Raw genomic sequence first — 25,406 nt, 5'->3', positions numbered from 1 at the left:
GCTCTGGGTGTGGAGGGGCTGTCTTGGTTGACACGCCTCTTTAACATTGCGTGGAAGTCTGGGTCAGAACCTAAGGAGTGGCAGACCGTGGTGGTGGTTTCCCTCTTCAAAAAGGGGTGTGCCAATTACAGGGGTATCACACTGCTCAGCCTCCCTGGTAAAGTCTACTCCATGGTGCTGGAATAGTGGGTTTGGCCGATAGTCGAACCTTGGGTTGAAGAGGAACAACGCGTATTCTGTCCTGGTCATGGTACAACGGATCAGATCTTCAGTCTCACGAGGATCCTGAAGCGAGCCTGGGAGTATGCCCAACTGGTCTACATGTGTTTTGTGGATCTAGAGAAGGTGTTGGCCGGGTCCACCGGGAGATACTGTACTGGAGGTGCTGGGGGAGTATCGGGTGAGGGGTCCTATCTCAGGGCCATCCAGTCTCTGCATGACCAAAGCGAGAGCTGTGTCCGGGTACTCGGCAGTAAGTCAGACTCGTTTCAGGTGAGGGTTGGCCTCCACCAGAGCTGCACAGTGTCACCAATACAGTTTGTAGTACTGTGGAGACACGTCTGGCAATGCAAGACTAGGATTAACACTTGGTTAAAGTTATAAAACAATCATGGTCATTGTCATGGAATGATCTGTCACAGACAAAATAAATGTGTTATTTTTAGATAACAATCTTAGTGTGGTTGTAAGCATAAGGCTGAGAGGACACCAGGTACTATGGTTGGTTAACATGCCCGGACTGCAACAGTCAGTCCTTCAACAGCTAGTGTACACATACCCCGACTCTGTCTGTAAGTTGATTATTAAACGGTAAGAGTTAAAATAAATACATTCCTACACTGTAACTGAAAATGACTAAAGGAGTGCAAGTGCTCTGTCCTTTCTGCTGTTAAGTTCCAGGAGGTAGAGTTAGTGTTGTGGACTCTCATTGCTCATTGGGGAGCATGATGTCAGAATGAGAGAAGTTTGTTTTGAAGGGTGGGATTCAGAGTGACGTGATTCACAAAACATTTACAAGAACCATTAGGAGCCCTAGAGTTTGCCAATTGTAACTTGGTCACCATTTCCACCATTCATTGGAGGGGGAGAACAAGGGAGAGCAAAAGAGACAGAGATTTCCTCTTTTCTTCTATCTCATTCAACTTCCAGTAGTGCATGCTGGAAAGGAAGTGGGTGGTTTTTGAGTGTGTGTGTGTGTGTGTGTGTGTGTGTGTGTGTGTGTGTGTGTGTGTGTGTGTGTGTGTGTGTTTGTTTACTGCGTGTACGCATGTTTGCTTAAGCATGCAACAAATTCAAAAAGGATTGGGGATAGCCTGATCAAGCTTTTTGCTGATCCTAAATCGAGTCATTTAATATGGAGTATCTGCCAATACCGAGCCCTAAAATTATGTTTATGTACTCCTACATAATACAGCTTCACAATGCACAATAACTAGGGTTGTGTTGACCAGTACTACCTCTGAATTTACAAAGCAGCCACTGCTTTCTATTAATTCCATTGGAAACTGCCAGAGTATGTGCTTAAGAGAAGCTTCAACATGAATTTGAAGGTGAGGTTAGCAAATATATTTATTAATGAAATGTGTGAATGTGAAAGGTCTTTTAGAACACTGAGGAATTGTAGCTATAGATCAGGACATTTTTGGTTTTGTGACCTACTTTTATCTTAGTGTGCACTTCACTGTAACTATTTAACTGTTGCTATTTCAATCAGATTAGTTGAAAAATGTTTTAGTGAGCTCACTATTTAAGAGAAGTACTTAAAGCATGCAATTCCAAGTATTTAAGACCAACATCTATTTAAATGTCATGATTGGGGGCTAATAAAAGAGATGAGGAGTGCGGGTGTCGAGGATGATGAAAAAGAGTTAGAGCAGATTCGGGTCTAGTTCTATCTGCAATTAATTTCACAGCATTTGTTTTACCCTGCTTGGAAAGCCAGATGGGTGGGGTTTACCACATCAGGCCAGCTCAAATCTTGGCATGTTACTGAAAAGTGTGTAGTCCGAAATGATTTTCAAATGGTCTCTATGTGATTGTTATTTCTGCATAGCAACCCCACCCGGCCGTTGTGCCAAACTATCTAAACAACATTTGAAGTAATGCTAAACAATGGACCTTGCAGATTGATGAGTCTCTTCTGTATTTTATGGTTTAAAATATTTTTGTATTTCTCTCTACTTTCTGATTAAATAAGCTTTTGATTTTAGATTAAATCTGGATTGAACATTCAGCTTCTTCCTGTCCTCATGCTGCATCCATCCAAAACAAATGTACCTTGACATGGGATGTCTCTCCATAGCTTCATAAGGGAGGACTCTATTTTCATGGCTGCTCCACTCCACTTGAACACCAGCCCCGAGGAAATTGGTGAACACTCCTTTTCCATGGTGTAGATTTCGCTGCTGTTCAGTACCCGGTCCCATATGTGCAGCTCTGTGATGCTCCCTGAGAATGACTCATCCTTCTTAAATGAACCCCCAAAGGTGTCCTGCTCCTGTCCAATGATGAAACGGCCCTCAGGGCCAATGCTGTTAGAACCTAGGCCTTCACCTCTAGAGACCACAAGGCCGTCAGTAAATAGTGCCCAGCGTCCACCATTCTGGTTCCAAGATATGCAAACCGAATGCCAGGAGTCGTCGTGGTCAAAGGCTTCTTGGTAAAGTCCATGAACGCCATGGACCAGCAGAGCAAGCTCCACACGTTTGCCCTGGATCAGATTCACGCGGAGCTGGAACTCATTAATGTATGACTGGATGGCGTAAGAAAAGATGGTGGAAATTCCGAAGCAATTTGGATCAAAGCGCAGACGGGTGCAAACAGTCACAGAGTCCATGGAGGGGAACTTGTGCAGGAGAAGGGCATGCTTTCTGTCCGAGCGACCGGTGAACTCCAGAATAAGGGTCTTGGAGGAACCTTTGGTTTCACCGCACACAGACAGAAGAAAGAGGCACTACTATGAAGGACAAAATCCTGCCACAGCTCTCAGAAAAGATAGAACCTAATCATAAAATTACACATTATGGAAGTTTAAACATGTATTCACTTTGGGTAAGAGTTTTGTTATGGCAGCATTGTCAGTCCCATTTCATATTCAATTACCCTTTCGTTAAGTCAGTGAGTAGGTGGAAAGGTGCCTTGAAAACAATGAGCACACTATTTAAAAATAAAGACATGTGAATATAAAGACAGCATACGTGACCTACTTGTCAGAGGTGTCCTGACATTCCTGGCAATCCACACAGGCTGAGTGATGTTTAAAGATGTTAAAAAGCTGGTTAGCTCTTGCTTCTCCACTAGGTTGGAGACAGTGGCTAAGGCCCCAGAGCGCTGGTTACACACTTTCTCTGCCTCATTCCACTGCCGGCGATCAGGCACATACTCATAGTAGGACTCATCATATGTCAGTGTTGTAGTTTCCAGTGTAAAGGCTGATCAAAGAAGATTAGAAGCATTAGTAGAGTGACCCCCCCTCTCCTTCCCAGACAGCATTGATGAAAAATCTGGCTGAAATGGCTGATAGTGTTTTGATTTGACTCTGAAATCCCAAGGACATTTGTATTCTGTTCAGATCATATCTGACTAGGGGTCCATGATATAACCAATGTAGCCTACTGGCATGTAGGTTAAAGTGGTAAAGCAGCACCCCTGTTAAAATAACTTGACTAATGGTATCAAACACTAAAGTCTAATTTCCATCCAAATCTACAGCAAATTTGAATTGATTATTCAGTAAATCTTCAAAATAAAATGGGAATTAATGTGCACTTCATACAATGTTGTGGGGCGAGTCAGTGTGACACTGAAAACTAATGGAATATTTTGCAAAAAGTATCAAAACTCAAAAGGTTTAAAACATTAGGGTATCACCTCGAAGGGGTCCGCCCACCACAAACACAGATCTGATTTCCACTTTTTTATGAGCAAAGAAATGAGCATACATGCATCAGCTATGATGTAAATATCCCATTCTTTTCTATTTACTTATGACAGACAAGTGACATGCTGTTGAACATGGCCACCTGTCACACGCTGGCTAAGGGGGTTACATGCTAGGCCAGGCAGACTAGCTTTTTTTTTAATTTTTAAAATTTATATATTTTATTTTATTCTTTTCACTGTATCATCAAGTGACAGTGGACACAAAGGGGGGGAAGAGAGAGATGGGGGACAACACGCAATGGACAGCAGGTCGGATCCGAACCCAGGCCGTTGCAGGACCAACGTGGGGCTAGCTAGGTTAGCTACTTGTTGCTACTTGGTACTAACACCTTAAATGAAAGAAAGAAAAGAAAGAAAAAAAAAAGAAAGAAAGAAAAATAGAAAATGACTCACCTGATATATAGCTGTGGAAACAAACCTGAAACATAAGTATAAGATTACTGATGGTATGAAGCAAAAAAATATATATTGTTATAGTAAGGCACTATGCACAACAGGTGTCTTAATTAACGTAGGCTAAACAACGTGCGTTTCCTTAGCACACACACTGTGTGTGTGTGTGTGTGTGTGTGTGTGTGTGTGTGTGTGTGTGTGTGTGTGTGTGTGTGTGTATATATATATACACTGTACATATACATACACACACACATATATATATATATATATATATATATATATATATATATATATATATATATATATATATATATATATATATATACTGTATATGCAACAATATTGAAGGAAAAAAACACAGGCTGTTCAGATGTTTAATTTGTAAATGTTTGTATGAAGTTTACAAGATTCATTATAGTGAGCGACACTGCAGCATTAAAGATAATATGTGCCATTTTCTTGCGCGCAGTAATTTAGAACACAATGAGGACGTTGACCGCCCTGACTGGCAGATGATTTTAATTGACTTCAGAGCCAATTTTTCTAAACTCGCCCCAAAACGTTTTCTGGTTAACATAGGCCTAGTAGCCTAAACAGGAACATTGATGAATAAAATACAGCGTACGCACAACGTTGAGTAAGCATATACATTTAAACATCCAAAAATATAAATACAAAGAGAAAAAAACACCCATCGACATGAACAAAATGAATCCATAGTATAAGACTATTATGGCTCTTATTTACATCTTCACAATTTGCAAGGACTGTTTAGAAAATAACCATTCCACACGGTGAGGCTTATTGCGTTTTGTGCTTAATTCTGTCAGAGAAAGTAGTCAACAATTGGGATTTTACACAACTTTGCTTGCTAAAAAGTCGACATGCATTGGTCTAAAATATGGTAGCCTACTAAAGGAATGAAAACGTAAAGACCAAGAAGCTACTTACCAGCAGGCCTATTTTTGGGAACAATAACAAGTGCATCCTGAAAAGAACAAACATCTATTAGCTGAGAATGGAACGGACTTCCATCGTACAGTGCTTTCCTATATGGGTCAGGCATAAACAAGCAGAACGAATGGATTTCTCCTTATACCTGAATTACTCGTCTTGAAACTTTTTTGCGCGTTTTCTCACTCCAGTCGCGTCGTGTTTGTGAACGCAGCATTCAACCACAAAAGCGACGTTTTTTGTGTTTAATTCCACTAAGTGTAAAGTTGATCAAAGAGTTGTTTCTTCGCCACAGGGATCTACCAGTCCGTCACTAGAGTACCAAAGGAACCCTGGCGGTAACTGAGTCCAGAGCATGAAGGGAGGATGCAGAGAAAGCTGCAGCGAGGAGTGGGTGTAACCTACAGCGAGCAGAGCACAGGGTTACCAAAAGTAGGGTTCAAGGACCCACAGTGGCCCTTGTGCGGGTTCCTGGGGGTCTTGGTTAAGCTAGAGGCCTCTACAATGAGTTAATACACACATGAATGTGAATTAATCGATCTTGTTAATGGTTGCAGCCTAATGTACTAACTAGGTGCTCATGAAGCTCAAAAAGTCTTTCACCATTACCTCACAATTTATCTTACTATAAATGAACACAGGGAGATGAATGTAGATGACATTTTTTAGGTTTCATACAACAGAGACAGACAAATAATATATTACCGGGTGTGAACTCTAAGGACAAAATGTATTATGAAGACCAATAAGTATGTGTACATCTGTGGACTGTTGTTATACTGTCATTATCCAATTCACTTCAAGGTTACCCAATTAAGGCCTATATGTTTAATATTTCCCACTTACAATTGCTAATGCAGTGCCAATAAACTAACAGAAAAAATCTGCAATATGAAAAAATGCAATATGAAAGATTTGGGTCTTTGTCAAATTCAGCCAAGTGAATTTATTGCATAAGTACAAGATGCTGTAGATACATTCAACTTTTATCAAGTGATACAAAAGACTAAAAAGGACGTACAATACTGCTTTGTTAAAGTACATGTATTAAGAAAAAACACAGTACACAAGTCTCTGAGTGCAAATAGCTGCAGCGCATGTTCTACAACATAAGAGGAAATGGGAGAACAAAATATACAGCACAGTGTAGAGAAAGTATTTTTATTTTATTTATTTTTTTAACAAAACACTGCCTGAGCTACTGCCTCAATGCTGCTGGAAAGGCCTGGTTGCATAAGTGAGCGTTCTGCTTACAGCCAATTTCTGTTCTGTTCATCCATCGTGAATGACAGTCACTCTGTCATGTGGTTAAACTCTACACATTCTCGAATCGTAGTCTTTGCCCCAATACTTTAAAGCTCTAAGTAGCCTAAGGAAGAACGTACAGCACATCTTGACAGCAGTGCTTTTCACACCGTATAAGTAGTGACACGATGACTGGAATTATTGATGTAGTTTAAAAGCATCCACTCATGGACACATCATTTTTCGCACATTTATTATTTTCTTTGTAATTGAAAAAAATAGGCCTTGTAAAAATCCAGATATTGCTCATATTTAGAAAGCAGAGTTGGCTGTATGTGAATATAAATTATCTTTTAGCAACTTGGATAAGTCTGCAGTGATTGTTGCCTGTGATGCCTGGCGCGTGACACCGGAGCATACAAAAAATGCCTATGACCCATTTGGTGTTACCAACAGAAGTTTTCTCTGTATCAGCATTTTATATTTTACAGTAAAATCGTACATAATGTGAGCACATCACATAATAAAACACAGCATAAATCATACCCAGTGTAAGCTACCTTTGGTCGACACACCGGGCGGGAGAGAGTAAACAATCTTACTCACGACTCGATTTCTAACAGCACTGTGAGTCTTTTTACTCAAGATTTCCTCTTCTGTGCTCTTATCTGAAGCGGCAAAACTTCTGCTCCCTCCTTCCCCCTGTTGGTTCCAGAAGGAGGACAGAGACTGCAGGGCGGAGTGGAGCTCGTCTCTTGTAGCCATCACACTCTGAAGAAGGGGAAGTTGTAGGGACGGCGTCAGTGCTCCCTCCTTGGAAAGACCAGTGATCTGCTCACCAACAGCCTTGGCAGACGAGGAGATCAGCTCTCTGCTGCTGCTGTGGTTAGAATCTCTGTCTTTTCCTGGAAGGAGGACGACCATCAAATAGGCATAGTGACACCTACAACAAAAATCTGCTCTATCGCGGCGGGCAGGTGGTTTTGTTCATCCTGCTCATGTTTAATATGCCCATACTGCCAGCCACTCTGCCAGTTAACAAACCACCAAAACTACATTATTTATACTGCGTGGATTGGGTGAGACACAGGCAAAGCATTTATAAAACACAGCTGTCACAGCATGTCATTATACATACATACTGACTGCACTGGCAAACATTGTCTAAAAATATCCAGCTGTTTATTTTTGTGAATTTTAAACAGTAAAGGACAAAAAGCAATTGGCTTTGACTCTTGACATACTGTTTCTTTTAGTGCTTTTGGCTGTACAATGTTACACTGGATAAGAGTTAAAGCTTAAAACATCCAGGCTGTGTGTATACTGTGTGTATATCGGACGCCTCACCTCGCAGGGCGGTAGACAGACAGGAATGCAGCTGTCTGACGGCCTGGTTCAGCTGAAACAGCTTGGTCACTGTAGCCCTCAGTCTCTGCAAATGGGAAGCTGAGGCCTCTTCCTCCACCTCCTCCCTCTCATCTGGGTCAGTCTCCCTCTCCTGTTTGAAACATGAACACACCCAAATAATGAATACAAGACAGAGCAAATACTCATAACTCAAAACAGTACTTAATGGAACAAAACCAAAAATTACATTGAGAAAACACACTAAATACAAGAGCATACCATTGGACATTATACAGTTGATTAAAAATACACTTACACAATTGTTAACAACTGAGCGACGCGCACGCACGCACACACACGCACGCACACGCACGCACGCACGCACGCCTCTTTCCCAGTTGACATTACAGTAGAAAATGTTGATGGCTTTCCCATTTACTCCAGGTTTAGGTAGTTTTTGTCGCTGCATTTTGCTTAAATAGAATAACCAATATACTGTACCAACATTTAAATCACTTATTGCCCTTTTCTGAAGAGCTTCAAACTATAAAATTTACAGATGCGTTTACATCCACGATCATGTACAGTCCAGTGCAGTCCTATGTTAAATGCCTTGCACAAAAAGCACTGTGAAAGTAGTTGCCTCAGGCAGTAACTCAGGTTTTTTTGACTACAATAACATTGTGGGTGGCAAAATGCACCTGCACCTATGTGTGTCAATGAATGGTTTTAACAAAAGAAAACTACTAGTTTGTATGGCTAAGATAACGGCAAACAAGCCCGTTAGCCGTGACTGATGCCACTTCATTCAACACATTCATTACCTGAACGATCGTCAAGGGGCAACTGCAGAGAGATAAGCCTACAGAGCATTGAGCTTTACAGGAGCAATAAAGGCTGAGTGGCATTTTTAACAAGGCTGCTGTGTGTGGGGGTATTAATCTGTAACATTCAAGCCTGTGTCAGGATGGAAGTTTGTTTTTAACCTGTACATATCCAGGGAAGCTTTTCTGAGCATGTATTTTATCTTTTAGCCACAGTTTAGCCAAACAAATAACAGTCATTTTTGTGATGAAGCTGCAGATAGCTGATAGCCATTGATCATTTTACTTAAATTTGGACCATTTGTAATGCTAAAGTTCATCATTTTGATCTAGGTTTAAATTAAAAAATTACAACTAAAAATCCTTTTATTTCTCTAAAGTATGACTACCTAGTAAACCCTGCATCAAAAAGAATGTCACACTACAACATTGTAGTCCATATGTGAATTGATTTTGCAGATTCATACTCTAACTCCTAGTTTGTAGTTAATTGTGCGACTGAAACTTACCCTGATATGGCAATGTATGTAGTTCTGTAGAGCACGGGCTAAGTCAAGCGTCTTGGATTTTAGGTTCTGCAGGACCTGTAATCAGAGATGGATTATCGATGATGTGACCTTAAGTTAGGAACATTTACCTACATCTTTACAGAAAGGACATTATCATCACAAAATCTAGTGATGGGATCATTTAAAACAAAAAACAAAATCCCTGCAACTAATGACATAGCCAGGTAGTGAGATCTTACTGGGTTCCTGGGGTAGGCCAGCTGAGCCTCTCTCAGCATTTCACTGGCGATGGTGAGACTTTCCTCTAAGAGAGAGCCAACGCCCTTATCCGTCCCTCTCAGCAGACACATGACAACTGATTGCTGAAAAGATGTAATCATATAATTACATCATATTTTTGATATCACTTTCCCAGTCAGTTAACAAAAGCTACAAAATGCAATAAACACAACAAGATATCCCTGATGGTTTATAGAGTATGAGAAGTATAGCCCACCTGATGTTGGACATTCGAGGCACATACTGATATTGAGAGTTAAAATAAAATAATCTAATAGCCATATAGCCAATAATTCTCAGCCAACAATATTTTCTTTTAACACAATACAAACAATCTTGATAGATATATATACACATACATACATACATAGTTTTTTTTTTTTTTTTTAAAGAATGATGACAAAGCTGTACATGTTACAGTGTAACAAACTTGATAGTGTTCTCTGGTCAACAAACTATATTATGGGGACATGGTTTCTTAATTACCTTAAACATAGTTTGGCATTTCAACTTCAAAATTACTCATCGTACATACACATCTGCAATAATCTAATATAAGCCTACATATCTTGTTCTGGCCAATTATTCAGTTTATCTGAAAGTCCTTTCCCCACACATTTTGACATTTTTGTTTCTCACAAAGTCTTTTTAAATTGGATTTTTTTTTCCTCTTTCATTTATATGCTAAGCACTGTGTTGAACACATCAGAATACAATGTAACAAAATTTTATAATTTCCTTTACCTCCCCCACATGCACTAAATGCTGTGCACCGTCAAAAGACTGAAAAATCCTAACATTTCCTTACCAGGCGTTTACACAACATAATGAGATACCACTGCATTTGCACATCAATAAATCAACCATGCTGTATTCGCCTCAATAATTACCCCCCCAGATCCACAAAGCTAATATTCCATTCTCAAGTATTGTAGAGTCGGGGCTTGATTACAGTGGACTCCAGAGCTTTGACAGAGATAGTAGCTGCTACAGTATTAATGGTGGCGTTACCTTGCCTGCGGCCTGGGCACCCCGCTCCATAGCATTCAGCGGCATGCCTGTCACCGCCGCCAGATGGCCAAGTGCAAGCAACGCTGCATCCAGGCACTGACTGCTCTTCCTCCGTGCCTCCGTCACCATTGATGTGATCTCAGATTCACAACCCTGGACAACATTTAGTCAGTACAAACAAACAAACAGACAAACACTTTGAATTAAAATGGATTTTACAGTAAATCAATGCAAGCAAGCAAGCCAACAAAATGGCCAGCATAGTCTTAGGGGTCAGTAAATGAATGAAAATGCTACAGAATGTAAAAAATCATGAGGGAGAGAGGAAAATTGTGTGTTAAGGGGCTGAGGCTGGTAAAAAAAAAAGAAAGAAAACAAAACAAAAAAATCTGGTTTATTTTCCATATATTCATGTTGTGTTTGGGGCTCAAGGTTGAGAATTTCCTCCGCTTTCCATTTCCGTAGACAGAGCTCAGACAGCTCAGAGATGAGATACGTCAATTAATGTTCTGCCTTTTGATTAGCTGGCCCCTGTCCAAACTACACTCTTTTCAACTAATTTGTACACTGCAAAAGCACATAGTTAATGTCACTGAATGGCCTTTATTGCAGTGTGATGTTTTTGCTTTACCTGAATGAGTAGTTGAACGAATCCTCCCATCTTCTTGACTTGGCCCTTGAGTTCCTCAGCGATGGTGTAGCGTGCGCCGGAGAAGGGTTTAACGCTGGCAAACCACTGCATGGTAACAAGCACTGCACTCTCTATGGCCGTGGTGGCCGTGACCAGTTGAGTCTGGGCCACCAAGTTACACACAAAGACTGCAGGAGAACAAGCCATAGTAGCAGTTTGATCACAGCAAATCAGAGAGAGTAAGAAGGTAATCCTGAGCCTTTTAGAACGGTCAGCAAATCAGTTTCTTTTAAAGATTTAAGTGTTTTCAATTTTAATTACTGGAAGACTTGGCATCAAAATCATGAACATTTTTTCTATGCTTTGTCCGACAATTTACATAGAAAAATAATATGGACAGCCATTACCCTACCTGGAGTTATCGATCAACATTGACTACTAACTAATTGAATATTAAAACAAAAGCATCAGCTTGTTTATTTATTTGGATTGTCATTAGCTTGCTCCTCTTCAAAAACAATCGAATCTCACCGTTCTCCTGGCTGTCGTCATCCAGGCTGTCGTATAGGTCAGATATGGTTTGGACAGCCAAATACATCAGGTGCAGATCAGAAACCAACCTGTCTGCCATGCTCTCTTCTGTCCCAGTACAACCACGCAGACGCGCAACAGACTGGCCAATCAGCTCCTTGCAGATCCCAGGCATAGCAGAGTCGGAGCTGGTCGAATGGGTGGATGGCGGTCTGGCCACACCCATCAAGCCTGGGACAGACAGTGAGGAGTTGTGTGAGGGGTGTGCCTGACTATGAGACATGACCTCACTAGACCTCATTATTGCAACACTGTCGTAGTAAAAATGCATTTGTCACAAAACCAAGTGTAGCACCCAGTCTTTATAGAACAGCAGCAGAAACACTTATTCATTGCAACATTTTTTTTGTGCAGATAAAACTATTCTGCCCTTCAACTTTTAAATATTTAAAACACTTCTTTGAAAAATTAAGTTTGATATGACAATGGTTATTGAAAATATGTCAATCAGAAAGTTGAAAACATTTCAAGTCATTTTTGTTCAGTTCCTTACCAGCAGACTGTGAGGAGCTGCTGTGGAGACTCTGAATGGGATGGACCCGGATCTCGTAGAGACGCCCTGAGATTCTTCTGCTTTTCAACAAGCTTCTGCTCCTGATGTCAAACAAACCAGAAGCAAAACCCTGTGAGTACCCTGCCAACATTCTATAGATTCCCTTTTATGAATCACGTAGGCATGGTGACGCTCTCATTCAGAATGACTCAGTGCTCCAGTGTACTTTGACTGAATGTAGTAGGGCTGGGAACCAAAAATTGTTTGCATTGTGATTTTCTTTTATGATTTAAGAAAAGAAAAAAAAATTACTTTTGTATTACAATTCAAGTGCTACAGAGTCAAACTCGATACATAGAATTCCCCAAATCAATGAATATTAAAAAAAAAATAAAAAATGCAGTTTTGTAATGGCATGTATGGAAAAAATTACTACATTTACATACTGTGAATCGTTTTAATTGAGAATAGTTTTTTGAATCGAAAATCGAGTCTTGGAAAAAAAAAAAATGCATACCAATTCCAAATATTGGTGATCGGTTGCATTAATTACTAAAAATTGGTATCAGCCTTAAAAAGAATTAAATATGTCAATCCCTATTGGCAATAACATTGCCAATAGGTGTTGTATGTTTCCAGCAAAAAATACATGTTCTTTACAAATGAAACAACTGTCAGACTAAATGACATGCAATAGGCATTCTTTTTAGAAAACACTTAGTTCTTAGAAATGTCTCATGATTTATTGTCCCCAGAAGTTATTATTCAACTTTTGGTTTTGTTATAGGAGGAGGAAAAAAAAATAATCGCAAAACTATTTACTAATCAAATAGTTATAGAATCACAATTAATGGAAACCATGGATTGTGAAAGAATTGGATCAAAAGCATATCGTCCCAGTCCTAGATTTTAGTGTATTCTCAGATTATTTTACAAGCATGCATGTTTAACGCAATGAGTTCAGCAACATTGTCATTATTATGAACCGCCTGGAGGGAAGGTCAGTAAACAGCTATGACTGTGGCCATAAGGCTTGGGTTTAACGGAGTCAGAGGGAGAATGGCTGAAGAAACTTGCAGCCTGTGCCATGTATCATTTAGCTGGGTCTGCTGGTAGTTCAGGCACCACCAGGAACACCATAAACATGAAAAGAATAACAATGTGAGGGGAAAATGGTGGTAGGTTAGCATTAAGTGCGTAAGAGAGAGAGATGTAGACTTTGAAACACGGGTACCCGTAGTGCTCTTTTCCTTTTTTACACCCGTTGGCCTAGCCTTCATGGAAATGAAATTAATAAACAGAGGAAACATAATAAAAAAGGAACTATACTGTGAGCAGCAACTTCACATCAACTTTTCATAAGAGAAAGAAGGATGTGTTGAATGTCAAAATTATGTGCCAGGTTGTAAATCACATTGGTGGAAACTAGGAGGACTTTGCGAAAATAACCAAAATCCTCCAAACAGCTGGACAGAAATGATTTTCCGTGTTCCATTCACATACTGTTTGACTTTCCGTATACAGTACATCCATTTCTCTGACACATTGTTCACATTAAAAGAGTGCAAGTGGAGGTGAGTTCAGTTGAGCATGAGGGCTGCGGGTTTAAGATCCACACACTTTAAGGCGAAAGTATTAAGTCTATCCAAGCCATGGTAAACAACAGTACGGTGGACACTTGCAGAGCGACAGTCCTGTATTCTCCCTCCCATGTGCTTTGAACACTTGCTTAATTACTTATTTCATTACCTATTTCATAGTAATTAGATATGAATACCAATTAAGTCTGCAAATTCTAATGTAAATGTACAGGTAAGGTGTTGTAAGAAGGGATTGAGGGATAGGAGGTGAGAGGAGGAGTCGGATAATTACCTTCGGCGTGAGAAGGAGGTGGTGGAAGCAGAGGAGGCCGATATATCTTGCTCCCACTCATCATCAGGGTCATAAAACACATCGTCATCTTTAGAGGTGGAATCCCCCTGCGGAGAGTAAACTATTGCTGACATGCCCAGTCTCATTTACTCAACTTAATGAGAAAAGCCCAGCAAAGTGAGGTAGCATCCACTGTCAGGCATAAAACAACCCATTCTGGACTGTAAATAAGGTCAAACGCCTGGGATATTGGCAATTGCACTTGAGCTGATGTCACACTCTAGTATGCAGAATGAGGAACAGACTGGCTGGCTGGTTGGACATTCCTCACTCAACAGACATCATACATCAACTTATTAGAGCAAGCATGCACACCCTTCCAATGGATTTTCACGCATTTTGCTGGCACTTGTTTGTTTATTAGCTTAATCATGAGTCAGATTATTCATCATTATGAGAACTGATTTAAGGCAGACCTGATCGAGTTCCCTCATGGCAGCTATGTTGTTTTGGAACTTGTCCAGGCTCCAGAAAGTAGAGATCCCCAGCTTTTTGTTTTGAACCCGCACCTGTAGCAGACCACCCTGCTGAAGTTTCTCATCTTCGGCGCTTTCATGCCTACAACAGAGTGGAGTAAAATGATTTGTAGCTCATGTTAATGAAGATGATACCTGCTTGACACCTCAACAGGTTTATTGGTTCTTGATGGGGGTTGTCACCTCTCTAATAAATCAAATCATATGTAAACTGTGGCCAGATCTTGAATTTGCATACCTGCTGAAGACTGTGTGTTTCTTCAGTTTAGCACTGATCTTATTAGCTTCCTCAATCATCAGAGACAACTTCAAGGCATCCCACTGTGGAGAGACTGAAATGCAGAAATGTAACACATGAACTTCACCACAACCAACAGCCCTGAGTCAAAGAGCATCTGGCTTTGATTGCCTTTCTTTAAGGCTGATTTGGTAGCAATTGATGGAGAGGATTAACCCAATTTAAATACAGTAAGATTAGGTTATCCAATAAAGTACCAACAGTAATACTACTTTGACTTAACTGTAACTTTGGATTTTCAAGCACATTATTCAAAAGACACTTCACATATTGTAAATAGACAATACATGTGAAACTCCACTTATAGGGTGTGAATTGCAATTGTGGATCATGACTCTAACCTGCAATTTCCACCAACTGAGGAACGGCTGCGGATCTGCTCTGGAATGGCGGCGGGGTCAATAGGTTTCCATTAAAAGTCAATGTGTGTATTTTGCCCTCCGGAGCAGATACACAGAGCTTCTATTTTTGCCGGAGAGCTCCGCAACAATTCAGCCCAAGGCAGATTGTGCTGGACAGGAATTCGAGCACAGAAACAAAATAAAACGTCCAGTTAATTTTCAAAATAAAATACTCATGGCCCGGTTGGATCAGTGGTAAAGCAGGCGCACATGTACTGAGGTTTGTTTGCTAAGCTCTACGTAGCAGAGCTGATCCACAGCCATTCCGCAGTTGGTGAAAATCCACAGTAATATGTGCTCAGGAGTCACTTGAAAGCTCTAACCATTTCGGGGAGTGTGATTTTCCCTTAAGGCTCTTTTCTTCTGTATTTCCTCAAGCTCTTTGCCGATCTTTCTCTTCTCCGCCTCCAGTGCGTCAACAATCTTCGCTTGACACACACCGTGTTCCTCCATCGCCTGGAATGAATCATGGTAATGTACACTATTAAAAACCACCATGCCAAGACGGTATGCCCAAAGCCAAGCTCCACCGCAACATGAAAACACATTCCAAATGGCACATCAGTTAAACATAAAACCCAGTGTCAGCATATAACTTCTCAAGCTCATTTTAGATCAGAAATCATAGGAATGAGCAAATGAAGAGCATGATGTAATTTACACAGAAATAATCCAGATTTCCAATAGACCGACTTCTGAAGATTAAGAAAATGAAAAATGCAATAAGATCAGTTTGAAAGATGTCATACTCTTGTCTAAGAAACTGCAGCTCCGCCACTCACTCCTCTGTAACATCCCTGACTGTAGACCACGTTGTCTGAATGTTCAGTGTTTTCCAGGTTAAAAGGGAGATTAGCTATCACTGTGAGGGCAATAAATGAGAGCTGTAAAAATGTTCATGTTTAACTATAACAAAAAAAAAGGTTAATAAACATTGACAGTGGGATAACGCAGAGTAGACAACTGTGTGTGTGTGTGTGTGAGTAATCTAAAAAGAAATTGACAAAACAAAAATTGTACAGCACAAACAAACTTTCCAGGAACCTAAAATAGTGAACTTCATTAAAGTGAAAAGGAAATTGAAAATTCCCAGGCGTTGTTCTGGGTCCTGACCTGGGCCTCCATGTGTAGGCGGACTCGTTTCTTGTGGGTGTCCACCTCCTGCTCTAGCTCCTGCTTGGCCATTTTCAGCTTTGCCATCTGGCTGGCAACCCTCTGCTGGTTCAACTCCTGTTGACGCTTTCGCTCAGTCTCCTCGTCCTATATACATTATATTTTTGGTATTAGGAAGTATCAGTTGCACAAATTGACAGGGTGTAAGGATACATTAAACATTATACATGACAAGAACTGTTTGATGGTTCTGTAATAATGCAAAACAGCACAAAAGATTTTAGGAAGATATACTTTTCTAAAACCATTAAAAAACAAGAATTGGAAGTTTTGTGTACCAGCTCTCTCTCCAGGGCTCGAATCCTGTCCTCATAAAGCGCCTTCTGGTCAGATAGCTCTTTTTGGGCAACCTCTTTTGCCATCTGGATTCCCTGCATCATCTCCTCTTTTGCCTTCAAATGGGCTTCTTCAATTTCTGCCTCCAGCCTGGGACACACACACAGATGGCTTAAGACAAGTTCTGATTTTGGTGTGTGACCTGGATGGCTGGTATAATGATATTGTGGTCTTTTGCACTCACTGAGCTCTTTGAGCAGCTAGTAGCTCATTTTTGGCAAATTCAAAGTCTTTGTGGCCATCGCCTGCACCTGTCCAACATGACACCCGCTTCCCAGACTGCACCTCTGCTGGATGGTTGAAGCGAAAGTAGTGGTCTCCACCAAGAATCACCCGGTCGCCCTGGTAACCATAAACAGAGATCAGAAGAGTTAAATGAATTAACAAAACTGATAAACAGGTCGTGTTTAATTTAGCTTATGAATTTAATTTATAACAAATGACAACTAAGCACAAAGAAAGCCATTGCACAATTCTTACTATAAACTTACTCCATGATTTAAAGCTAAACTTTTCTACTTACGTGGTGGAGGACAGTGGATTCAGAGATGAGGTTTCCATTGACAAAAGTCTTGGCGTTTTCTGTTGGAGTGATGCTGATAGTGTCCTGAATGTTGGTTATGACACTAAAAACAACCAAAGAAGGAAATACATATTTTGTTATCTTAAATGCCTGCTGTAGCTAAATAAACAACAACTAGATAATCGCTAGATTAAAAAGATGGTAATAGATAAATAAGAAAAGCAAAACCTATTCTGTTCTTCAATAATCACGCAATGTTTCCCCTATTTTGACTTTGTAGTGGCATCCCGCCATGCCAAAATTTCTTGTTTGGACAGCCCCCACTGCTAAACAAAATCCTAAAGGCAACACTGAATTATGATTAATAAACTAAATGCCAAACTCACTGTTCAAAATTAAAACAATATCTCATTGCAATGGGGAACTTCTGTCAAATAAACACACATACAAAACTGCAAACAGACCACATACTATTTAACATGTATATATAAAAATCAATCAGTCCTGCCACTAGAATTTCCAAAGCCCTCCGGTGATTTGTTTTACCAATGTTGGTCGGCGATGAGGGCTCCTGTCAGCTGAATATCGTGCCGAGACTCAGACTTGAGCTTGCCCACTGTGGTTTGTCCCTCTTTGATCATGTAGAGAAGCATCTCAGACAGCTGAGGATCCTCGTTCAGATTCACCAGGTTAGGAAGACGATTGTCCACTTTGAATGTCACACCTGCTTTCTGAAAACAAAGAAAGTTTTATTCTTTCACACATTGTTATAAGTGGGTGAACACAGAAAATGGATTACAGTTTGCTTCAGGGTTGGTTACTTTAACATTTTAGGGTCAGCGTGGTGAAGGGATTAGTCTCCTGTCTCTTGGACAGAGTGGATAAAAGCCTTGACACAGTCAAAATGATCATATTCAAAAAACATTACCTGCAACTCTTTGGTTTCTTCACGTTTGCGGATTTCAGCTTGCTCCAGTTTCTCTCTCCATGCCCTGACAAAAACAAGAAGATAAAAACCAAAAACCAAATTCTGCCATGATCCTTGCACATGTATCCCCTACTCAAATCACTTATAAACCTTCTCATGGACTAAAGTTTATAAAACAGAAAACATCAACCTTGCAAAATAGTTGTTTATCTTGAGTATCCATTTTAATCCATTTAGTATCAATTTAGGTTATCATTCCATTTTCAGATTTTAAAAGGTTGATTAATAAAATATATGAAAAAGTATGTGCAAGGAAAAAAAATATGTACAACAAAAAAAACATAGGTATGAAAACATAGCAAATACATGCAAACACATGTAAATATCTGCACATATAATACATGACAAAAAAATATGACAATTACTTTGCTACTAGGGTTATCTAAAACTGGGAACTCTGCTACAGCTTTTACTTTGCCCACGTCAAAAAGGAGACTCCTAATATCTGGGTCTGTTGTGTCAGATAAATTAAGTAAAAAAAAAGTTATAATTATGATTATTATAGTAATACTGACCGGTTAGCCTCAACCATTTCTCTTTCTTGCTGACAGAGTTTGTTCCTCAGGCTGGAGATCTCCTGCTGAAACAGCCGGACCCTCTCAGGTTCGATGCCCTGGGAGCTCGTCTGGGCTGCTCGGAGCTTCTCAACCTCCGCCTTCAACTCTGAAAACCGCACAAAGTTTATCCAAAATGTTTGCGTAAAATTAAAATATATAAAAAGCAGTTAAGAGCAAATATACCCTTAAATGAATACTTAACAGGTTGAAATTCCAGGGAGTTACAAGTCTTGAAAGTGTGTTCTAAGCCCTAACTTCAGGCTACAGAAATGTTCAGATTTTGTCAGTGAACGGCCAAACAATGACACTTATTGAAGATAATTTACTAAGCAACATTGACCTGATTTGTAACGGTTGAGTCATATTAGCTTTACATTTCACACTCTGACAGGTGATGCAAGACAAATCCACAGCAAGAGCTCCCCTTAGTGCTAATAACATCAAACAGCAGCACAATCATCTTATGAAAAATAATATTTGCAAGGCAGATAGCCACCATGTGTGGCTGGCAGTGCATAAACATGGCCTGGAGGCAAGGTTAGGGGCAGGCCTTAGTTGAACTGGTAGTACATAAGCTGGTGATGGATTGATGGGCAGATAGAAGGGTTTGTGTGAAAGAAGGAGAGCGAAGGACACAGCTAGACAGACATTCACATATGACGAAAAAGAAACATACAGACAGAGACAGTGAGATGGAAACAAAGAAGATGAAGAAGAAGCATGTGGACAGAAAAAAATATATCCTCTGTTGCTTTAAAACATAATTTTGTACTGTGAGGTTCTGTTAGCATTGTAGATCTTCAAGTTCATAAAGAAAAACAATGTACTGCTGTATAGCGCAGTAAAAAAATATATACATATTTAAATCAAAAATAGGTAAATCAAGGTAGGAAGGGGTTTTGTTGGTCTTGCTTCACATTCGCCACAGTTCACACACAAGAATTTTTTGTTTTCTTTATAGTCAATGGTGGCCAAGGAGTCATCTTGGCCACATCCACCTCACAGCGGGCAACAGTAAGTGCAGGGTAAGTGTATGTGCCAATATCAGTAAAAACCCAGCTACAGACAACTGGAGAGATTAAGACATGTAAAGACAGGTTTGCATAAATTCAATGATAAAACAATGTACTACTATGTAGATAAACCGGCTGCTGTATATAAACGGGTTTAAAATATGTGTAGAAATAGATGGAGGCCAAAGTCCCACAGAGATTTTAGAATGTGGATCTTTTGAGTGCCTGACCTCTGATGAGCTTGGCACTGGTGTCCTCATTGACTTTTGCCACGTTAATGATGGTGCGGGCCTGCTGGGCATAGCGCAGAGTGCTTAGGCTTTCTTCCACATTGCTGCCGGCTGGGCTAAGTGTGGCGATCATGGCCGTCTTGGAATTACCACCGAGGCTCTCTTTCAACAGCCTGCGGGAGAGAACAATGGGATTTGGTCAAGACCACCCTTCTTAATTGGAAATGAGATCTGATAAACTATTATAGTTGGAGAAAATGTTTTTAAAAAAGCATTCCATATATAAATTAGTATTAGTTTCAGTGAATATATTCCATTTTATTTCATAAGTATTGCTTATTCATAGAAATCTATGCAGATGTACAGTACATTTAGGCCTATAACACAGCACTTTGGTATATTCTCCGTGGAAGTGGGGACCAAAGTGTTCTACAACAGCTACATGTGTACAAGCATTCTGATCTCTCACCATGTCAAGACAGAGTCTCTGTACGGTATAAAGACCTTTTTTCTGGTCAGTGCCTGTTCCGACAAGGCAAAGATGACCTTTCCCAGGGTGAGCAGGGATTTGTTGATGCTCGCTCCCTCCTATAATGACACAGTCAAATTGGCATTTCTTGTTTTAAAGTTCAGGCTGTTTTACGACAATTTAAAAAGAGGTAAATCAAGAACCAAATAATAAGCAAATGGGCCTGAATACAACCAAACTAGGACAAGTTAGTTTTTTGAGTTGAGTTTGGTTAACAGTGTGTGTCTGTGTGTGCGTGCGTGCCTTGAGTCGGTCTCCACTTGTCTGGGCAGAGTTTGAGCGTTCGCTGCCTGCCAGGTCCACCAGGTTGATCTTGCTGGTGATACTATGCTCATGTTCCTCGCCCTCCACAAACTCAGTCTGTACACAAGTGCACACAAATAAACTAATTAACCTAAAAACACGGTATGTCCAAAATTAATTACACAGTACAATTTTATAAATATTTAAGAATTTATAAGTCAACTTTCATTTTGTGTCATGTGTGACATCAAGTAAAGTTGAGAGGCCATACCTGAGTCTGGGTCATAACCAGGGTAAAGACGGAGTGAGATCTGGAGCTCTTGTCATTCATTCCTGTGGCTGCTGTGGCTCTCTGCTTGTTGCCCAGCTTTAGCCAACCCTAAAGAAGGACACCAGGAATTATGAATGAATCTCTTTAGGCTCTGACACACCAACCCAACGGCCGACCGACAGCAGATAATGCAGTCGGACTGATCAGTCGGCTCCCTTCTCCCCGTGGTCAAAAAATGGCTTCGGAAAACACCACAGCAGTGAATGAATGCCGACGGCTCCTCCGACTGACGACGGTACGGACACACCGAACAGACTCGAGTCATTGACCTAGCCAGACTGATAATCGGGTTGGTGTGTCAAAGCCTTTAGGGTGAAATCTCTCGCGGTTATCATCAGAATTGTTATCTATACTAGACTTTAGATTTATTTGTGATGCTCGGGGCTCGGCACCCCCCATGTTGTTCCTGCACTGCACTTCCAAGGCATTAATAGTCATTGATGTCTGTATTTGACTGTGGCCTAGTCTACCGGACAGTGAACCTTGATTAGCTCTTTCACTTAAAGCAGTTCTTAAGAGCATCAGCTAAAGGCCAAGGATCTAAAAGAAGAAAATAGCTGTTTCAACCTACCTGAATGTCACTGTAAGAGCTCACAATATTCCTGTGGAAAAATAACAAAGTAAGCAATTCTGAAAATCCCACCATTCAAGACTGTTGTTTTGGCATTTATTGAACAGAAATATGGCAAACAAAATGAAAAGGTTTCTTACGCAGTGAGTTCCGCAACATAGGGACCATGAACAGGATGTTCCCTCACCCTAAGCTGGAAACATAAATCAGCAGGGCTTTATCTTGACTGTAGATTTTTAAGTTATTCATTTTTACCAATGACCATACAAAGTTGCATGCCTAAGGCATTAAGCATTATGGGCAACAGTGCATCTAAACACAGGTCCATGCTATCTTAAGTAGCTGGTTTATCTGAAAATGTAGCCGCCAGTAGTTGCAAATCACTTACTGGCATCCTCTTTTGGTTTGGCTCATCTCTGGTCACCAGCAAGTCATGGATCTTCTCATTGTACACTTCAAAATAGCTCATCTCTACATGACAGTTGACCTGAAACCCAACAACCCATCGGTCAGTTATGCAAACAGAAAAAAAAAATCCATGTTATACTTCATGTAAACAACACATTCAAATCTTTTATCATTTGGCTTAGTGTATATTATAAGTTAAAAAGCATTTAAACAGGCATACAGTAAATAATTTAAAGATTTATATTTTTACCTCTTCATTTTCCATGGATGCCAATCGAGAAAAAAGCTCCTGACAAAATCGTGGAATTACCCCTTCCTCCTCTCCAAAGCCCATCATCCTAAACAACAAGGATTTCAAAGTCTAATTGACGGTTGACTTATTACAATTTAAAAAAAAAAAAAAAAAAAAAAAAAAAACACATCCCAATGTACACACTTTACACTGTGTGATTTTTTCCAAGAGAAATCAAGAGAGCACATGGGAAAATTTTTAGTGATGTAATGTTGACTGTAAAAATCTGAAATCCAAAATTATTATTATTATTATTATTATTATTACTTACGTGTATGACTTCCCAGAGCCTGTTTGGCCGTAAGCAAACAGGCAGGTGTTGAATCCTTCGAAGGCCCTCAGCAGCAGAGGTTGTGCCAGTGTCTCGTACACCGTCTGCTGGCTGGCAAAGGTGGGGTGGCCCTCATCCACCGAGCAGAAGGAGAAGTCATAGTTGAAGGAGTGCCGCTGTTTGGTGTCCGGATGCTGGACAGCAGTCTCCTGACCATTCATGAAGATGACCTGCAATGCCTGCTCTGCCTTCTCCCTATAACCCAGAGCAGAACAGGAATTATTCCAGAAATTAATTTGTTTTTCTACCACAAAGACTATTTTTCCATATTGTAAATCTAAGCACCTCCATAACCTTAACATGTGTATTGTTAGTAGTTTGGAGGTCCAACTAGGTGGTGTAAGGCTGCAACTAACGATTCTTTTATTAGTGAAAATGGCCATAACAATTTTCTCAAGCCCAAGGTGACCATATCAGATTGCCTGTTTTGTCCGACCAACACTTCCAAACCTAAAGATCCCAAACCAAGCAGCAAATCTTAACAACTGAGAAGCTGGAAAATTGTTTCAGCTCAACTCACATACTTGTTCTCCGTTTCATGTCAAGAATGCTTAAAACATGTAAAACCAATACATTGCTATACTCCATTAAATGTGTTTCATTAGTCAACGGCCTTAGCTTTAGAGAAATAATCAAAAAGGCATTGTCTATGTATGCCCAGAATACACTCTATTTATTCCACTCCTTGCATCCACATGGAAGAATGGTTCAGTCACCCAAAGCCTGATTAAATCATTATGAGTTGTATTTGGCAGAAAGCTTATTAACCTTTGGAGTCCCAGATTGACGGATACAATCTACCCCTGCACACTTCATCTGTCAATTTAGACAAACGCTGCATTACAAACCTGGCATTGAAAGGGCGTACACGGACTGCAACAGTCACAGCACTGTTTTCCATCTTAAATGAATCGTGCTGCTTCAGAGCCTCGCTGGGACGGGACAGGAGCTGCTCGGTCGGGGCTTGAGCAGGAGTAGGGATGGATGTCCTGGCCTGGGTCACGTCGACCTTGTGAACTGAGGTGGATGTCTTTCTCACCTGCAACGCGGCGTTTGGCTTGTGCACACCTGTGTACGCCTTGTTGACCCGAGGACCTGGGACAGGTTTCGGGTCTTCCGCTTCCTGTGCTCGGGATTTGGCCCTTTCTAGACTTGCAGATTTCACTGCCACTGGTTTAGGAGCGTCTTTCCCTGCCAGTCTCTCGAACACGTCTCTCTTGGCGGCGATTTTCTCAAACGGGGTCTTTTTGGTAGGGGTTTGGGCCTGGTCCTCTAGCTGCCTACTTGTGGAAATAAAAGAGGGCGTTTTGCTGTGCGCCAGTCTTCCATGTGTTTCCACAGGAACAGCAGTTTCTTCTCCTTTGCTCTTACAGGTAGTGTCTCTTAAACTCCTAGCTCGGAATAAACCGGCTGCTCTGCCATTTGGTTCACTGAGGATTTTCGGCGTTGGCTGCATGCCAGGGCCGCTAACTTTACGCTGCCAATGTGCGCTTTTATCCATTGACGGAGTCCTGGTCCTGCGCTGCAGGGTCAGTCTCTTCTCCGGAGCTGGTGTGGTATTCAGGCTGCTTTCCACCATCGTTTTCTCCGCCTTTTCAGACCCAGTCTTCCTCCTTGACCTCCTCTGCAGAGTGAGTCGGCTACGGTAAGGGGTCTGCTGCCCGCTGCCGCTTTTTGACAGCGCAGGGATGACATACGTCCTGTTTCGGCTTCTATCAGATGACCTGCTGATTTCACACGTAGAGTCTCCGGATGTTATGCCCACCGATGTGTCCGTCGCTTTTCTCTCTGCCAGGCGCTCTCTGCCCGGTGTCCTGGATGATGACGTTGATATTAGATGGTCATAATAAGTCGTATGCTTCCTCGCTTGTACACTAAATAACGACATGGCAGTCGACAAAAAAATGAGCTCACCGGTTCACGTTTGCTAAAGTTAGCTAACGGCAACTTCACTCTGGTTGCTCTAGCCACCCCACAATAGACGGCTTGAAAAATATGTAAGACGGACGCAAGTACAGCTCAATGTGTTGATTAAACGTGAATATAAATCCATTTGAATAAAAACCAAGTACTGTTCAGGCAACAGAGCTCCCTCTTTGTTATTGTCCCCTCGCTTCCGTCTTCGCCCGCTTCAATTTCAAATCGTTTCCGTCAATGACAGCTGATTGGCTGAATTTTTGGAACTCTCTACGTCACATCATGGACATGACATGTGGGTACCCGAGACTGACGCTGGGTGGTAGCATAATCAAGATTATAATAGCCAGTTGAGCGGTTGTGTCCCAGTGGAAAATTGTGCTACTCATGTTTTCCTCTCTAAAATTAGCACTCTGCCGTTATAGAAGTGACGCACTCTCCATCGTTTAAACAAAAAACATCTCAAACTATATGCATAGAAAGAGATAGTTGAAATAGCTCCAAAAAAGGATATTTTGTCTAGAATGAACTTTTCTACTAAATGAGTCTTGGGAACACAGAAATAAGACTGAGGTAGGATGGCTTGCTCAAAGGCACTTTTCCCCAGTCTTAACATTAGGCTTTGCCCCAGTTGA

General features: G+C 40.8%; 2 protein-coding genes across 2 annotated transcripts in view; both read right to left on the bottom strand.

Annotated features, from left to right (window-relative positions):
* LOC116695462 (adhesion G-protein coupled receptor D2) overlaps positions 1-5,717 on the bottom strand; it is a 109,446-nt gene extending 103,729 nt beyond the window's left edge. The window contains exons 1-5 of the mRNA XM_032525733.1: positions 5,438-5,717; positions 5,290-5,326; positions 4,336-4,360; positions 3,207-3,431; positions 2,278-2,916 (exon numbers count right to left, since the gene is read on the bottom strand). Of these exons, the coding sequence (XP_032381624.1) occupies positions 2,278-2,916; positions 3,207-3,431; positions 4,336-4,360; positions 5,290-5,325 (925 nt within the window). The 5' untranslated portion in view covers position 5,326; positions 5,438-5,717. The remainder of the gene's footprint in view (positions 1-2,277; positions 2,917-3,206; positions 3,432-4,335; positions 4,361-5,289; positions 5,327-5,437) is intronic.
* Positions 5,718-6,211: 494 nt separating this feature from the next.
* kif14 (kinesin family member 14) lies at positions 6,212-24,742 on the bottom strand. Its single transcript, XM_032525723.1, is given in 30 exon segments — positions 6,212-7,126; positions 7,129-7,442; positions 7,885-8,035; positions 9,218-9,292; positions 9,457-9,579; positions 10,508-10,660; positions 11,139-11,326; positions 11,670-11,900; positions 12,223-12,323; positions 14,095-14,201; positions 14,571-14,712; positions 14,869-14,962; positions 15,653-15,785; positions 16,443-16,589; positions 16,781-16,928; positions 17,023-17,180; positions 17,362-17,464; positions 17,908-18,092; positions 18,290-18,353; positions 18,865-19,012; positions 20,150-20,322; positions 20,619-20,737; positions 20,922-21,038; positions 21,193-21,300; positions 21,824-21,854; positions 21,964-22,016; positions 22,212-22,310; positions 22,482-22,569; positions 22,795-23,049; positions 23,703-24,742. Coding segments are annotated over 30 exon segments (4,881 nt in total). The 3' UTR covers positions 6,212-7,093.
* Positions 24,743-25,406: the final 664 nt, after the last annotated feature.

Source organism: Etheostoma spectabile, chromosome 9, assembly GCF_008692095.1.
Source record: "Etheostoma spectabile isolate EspeVRDwgs_2016 chromosome 9, UIUC_Espe_1.0, whole genome shotgun sequence".
NCBI classification, from domain to species: Eukaryota; Metazoa; Chordata; class Actinopteri; order Perciformes; family Percidae; genus Etheostoma; species Etheostoma spectabile.
Note: the sequence above shows the minus strand (reverse complement) of the source record. Positions and strands in the feature narration are given on the sequence as shown.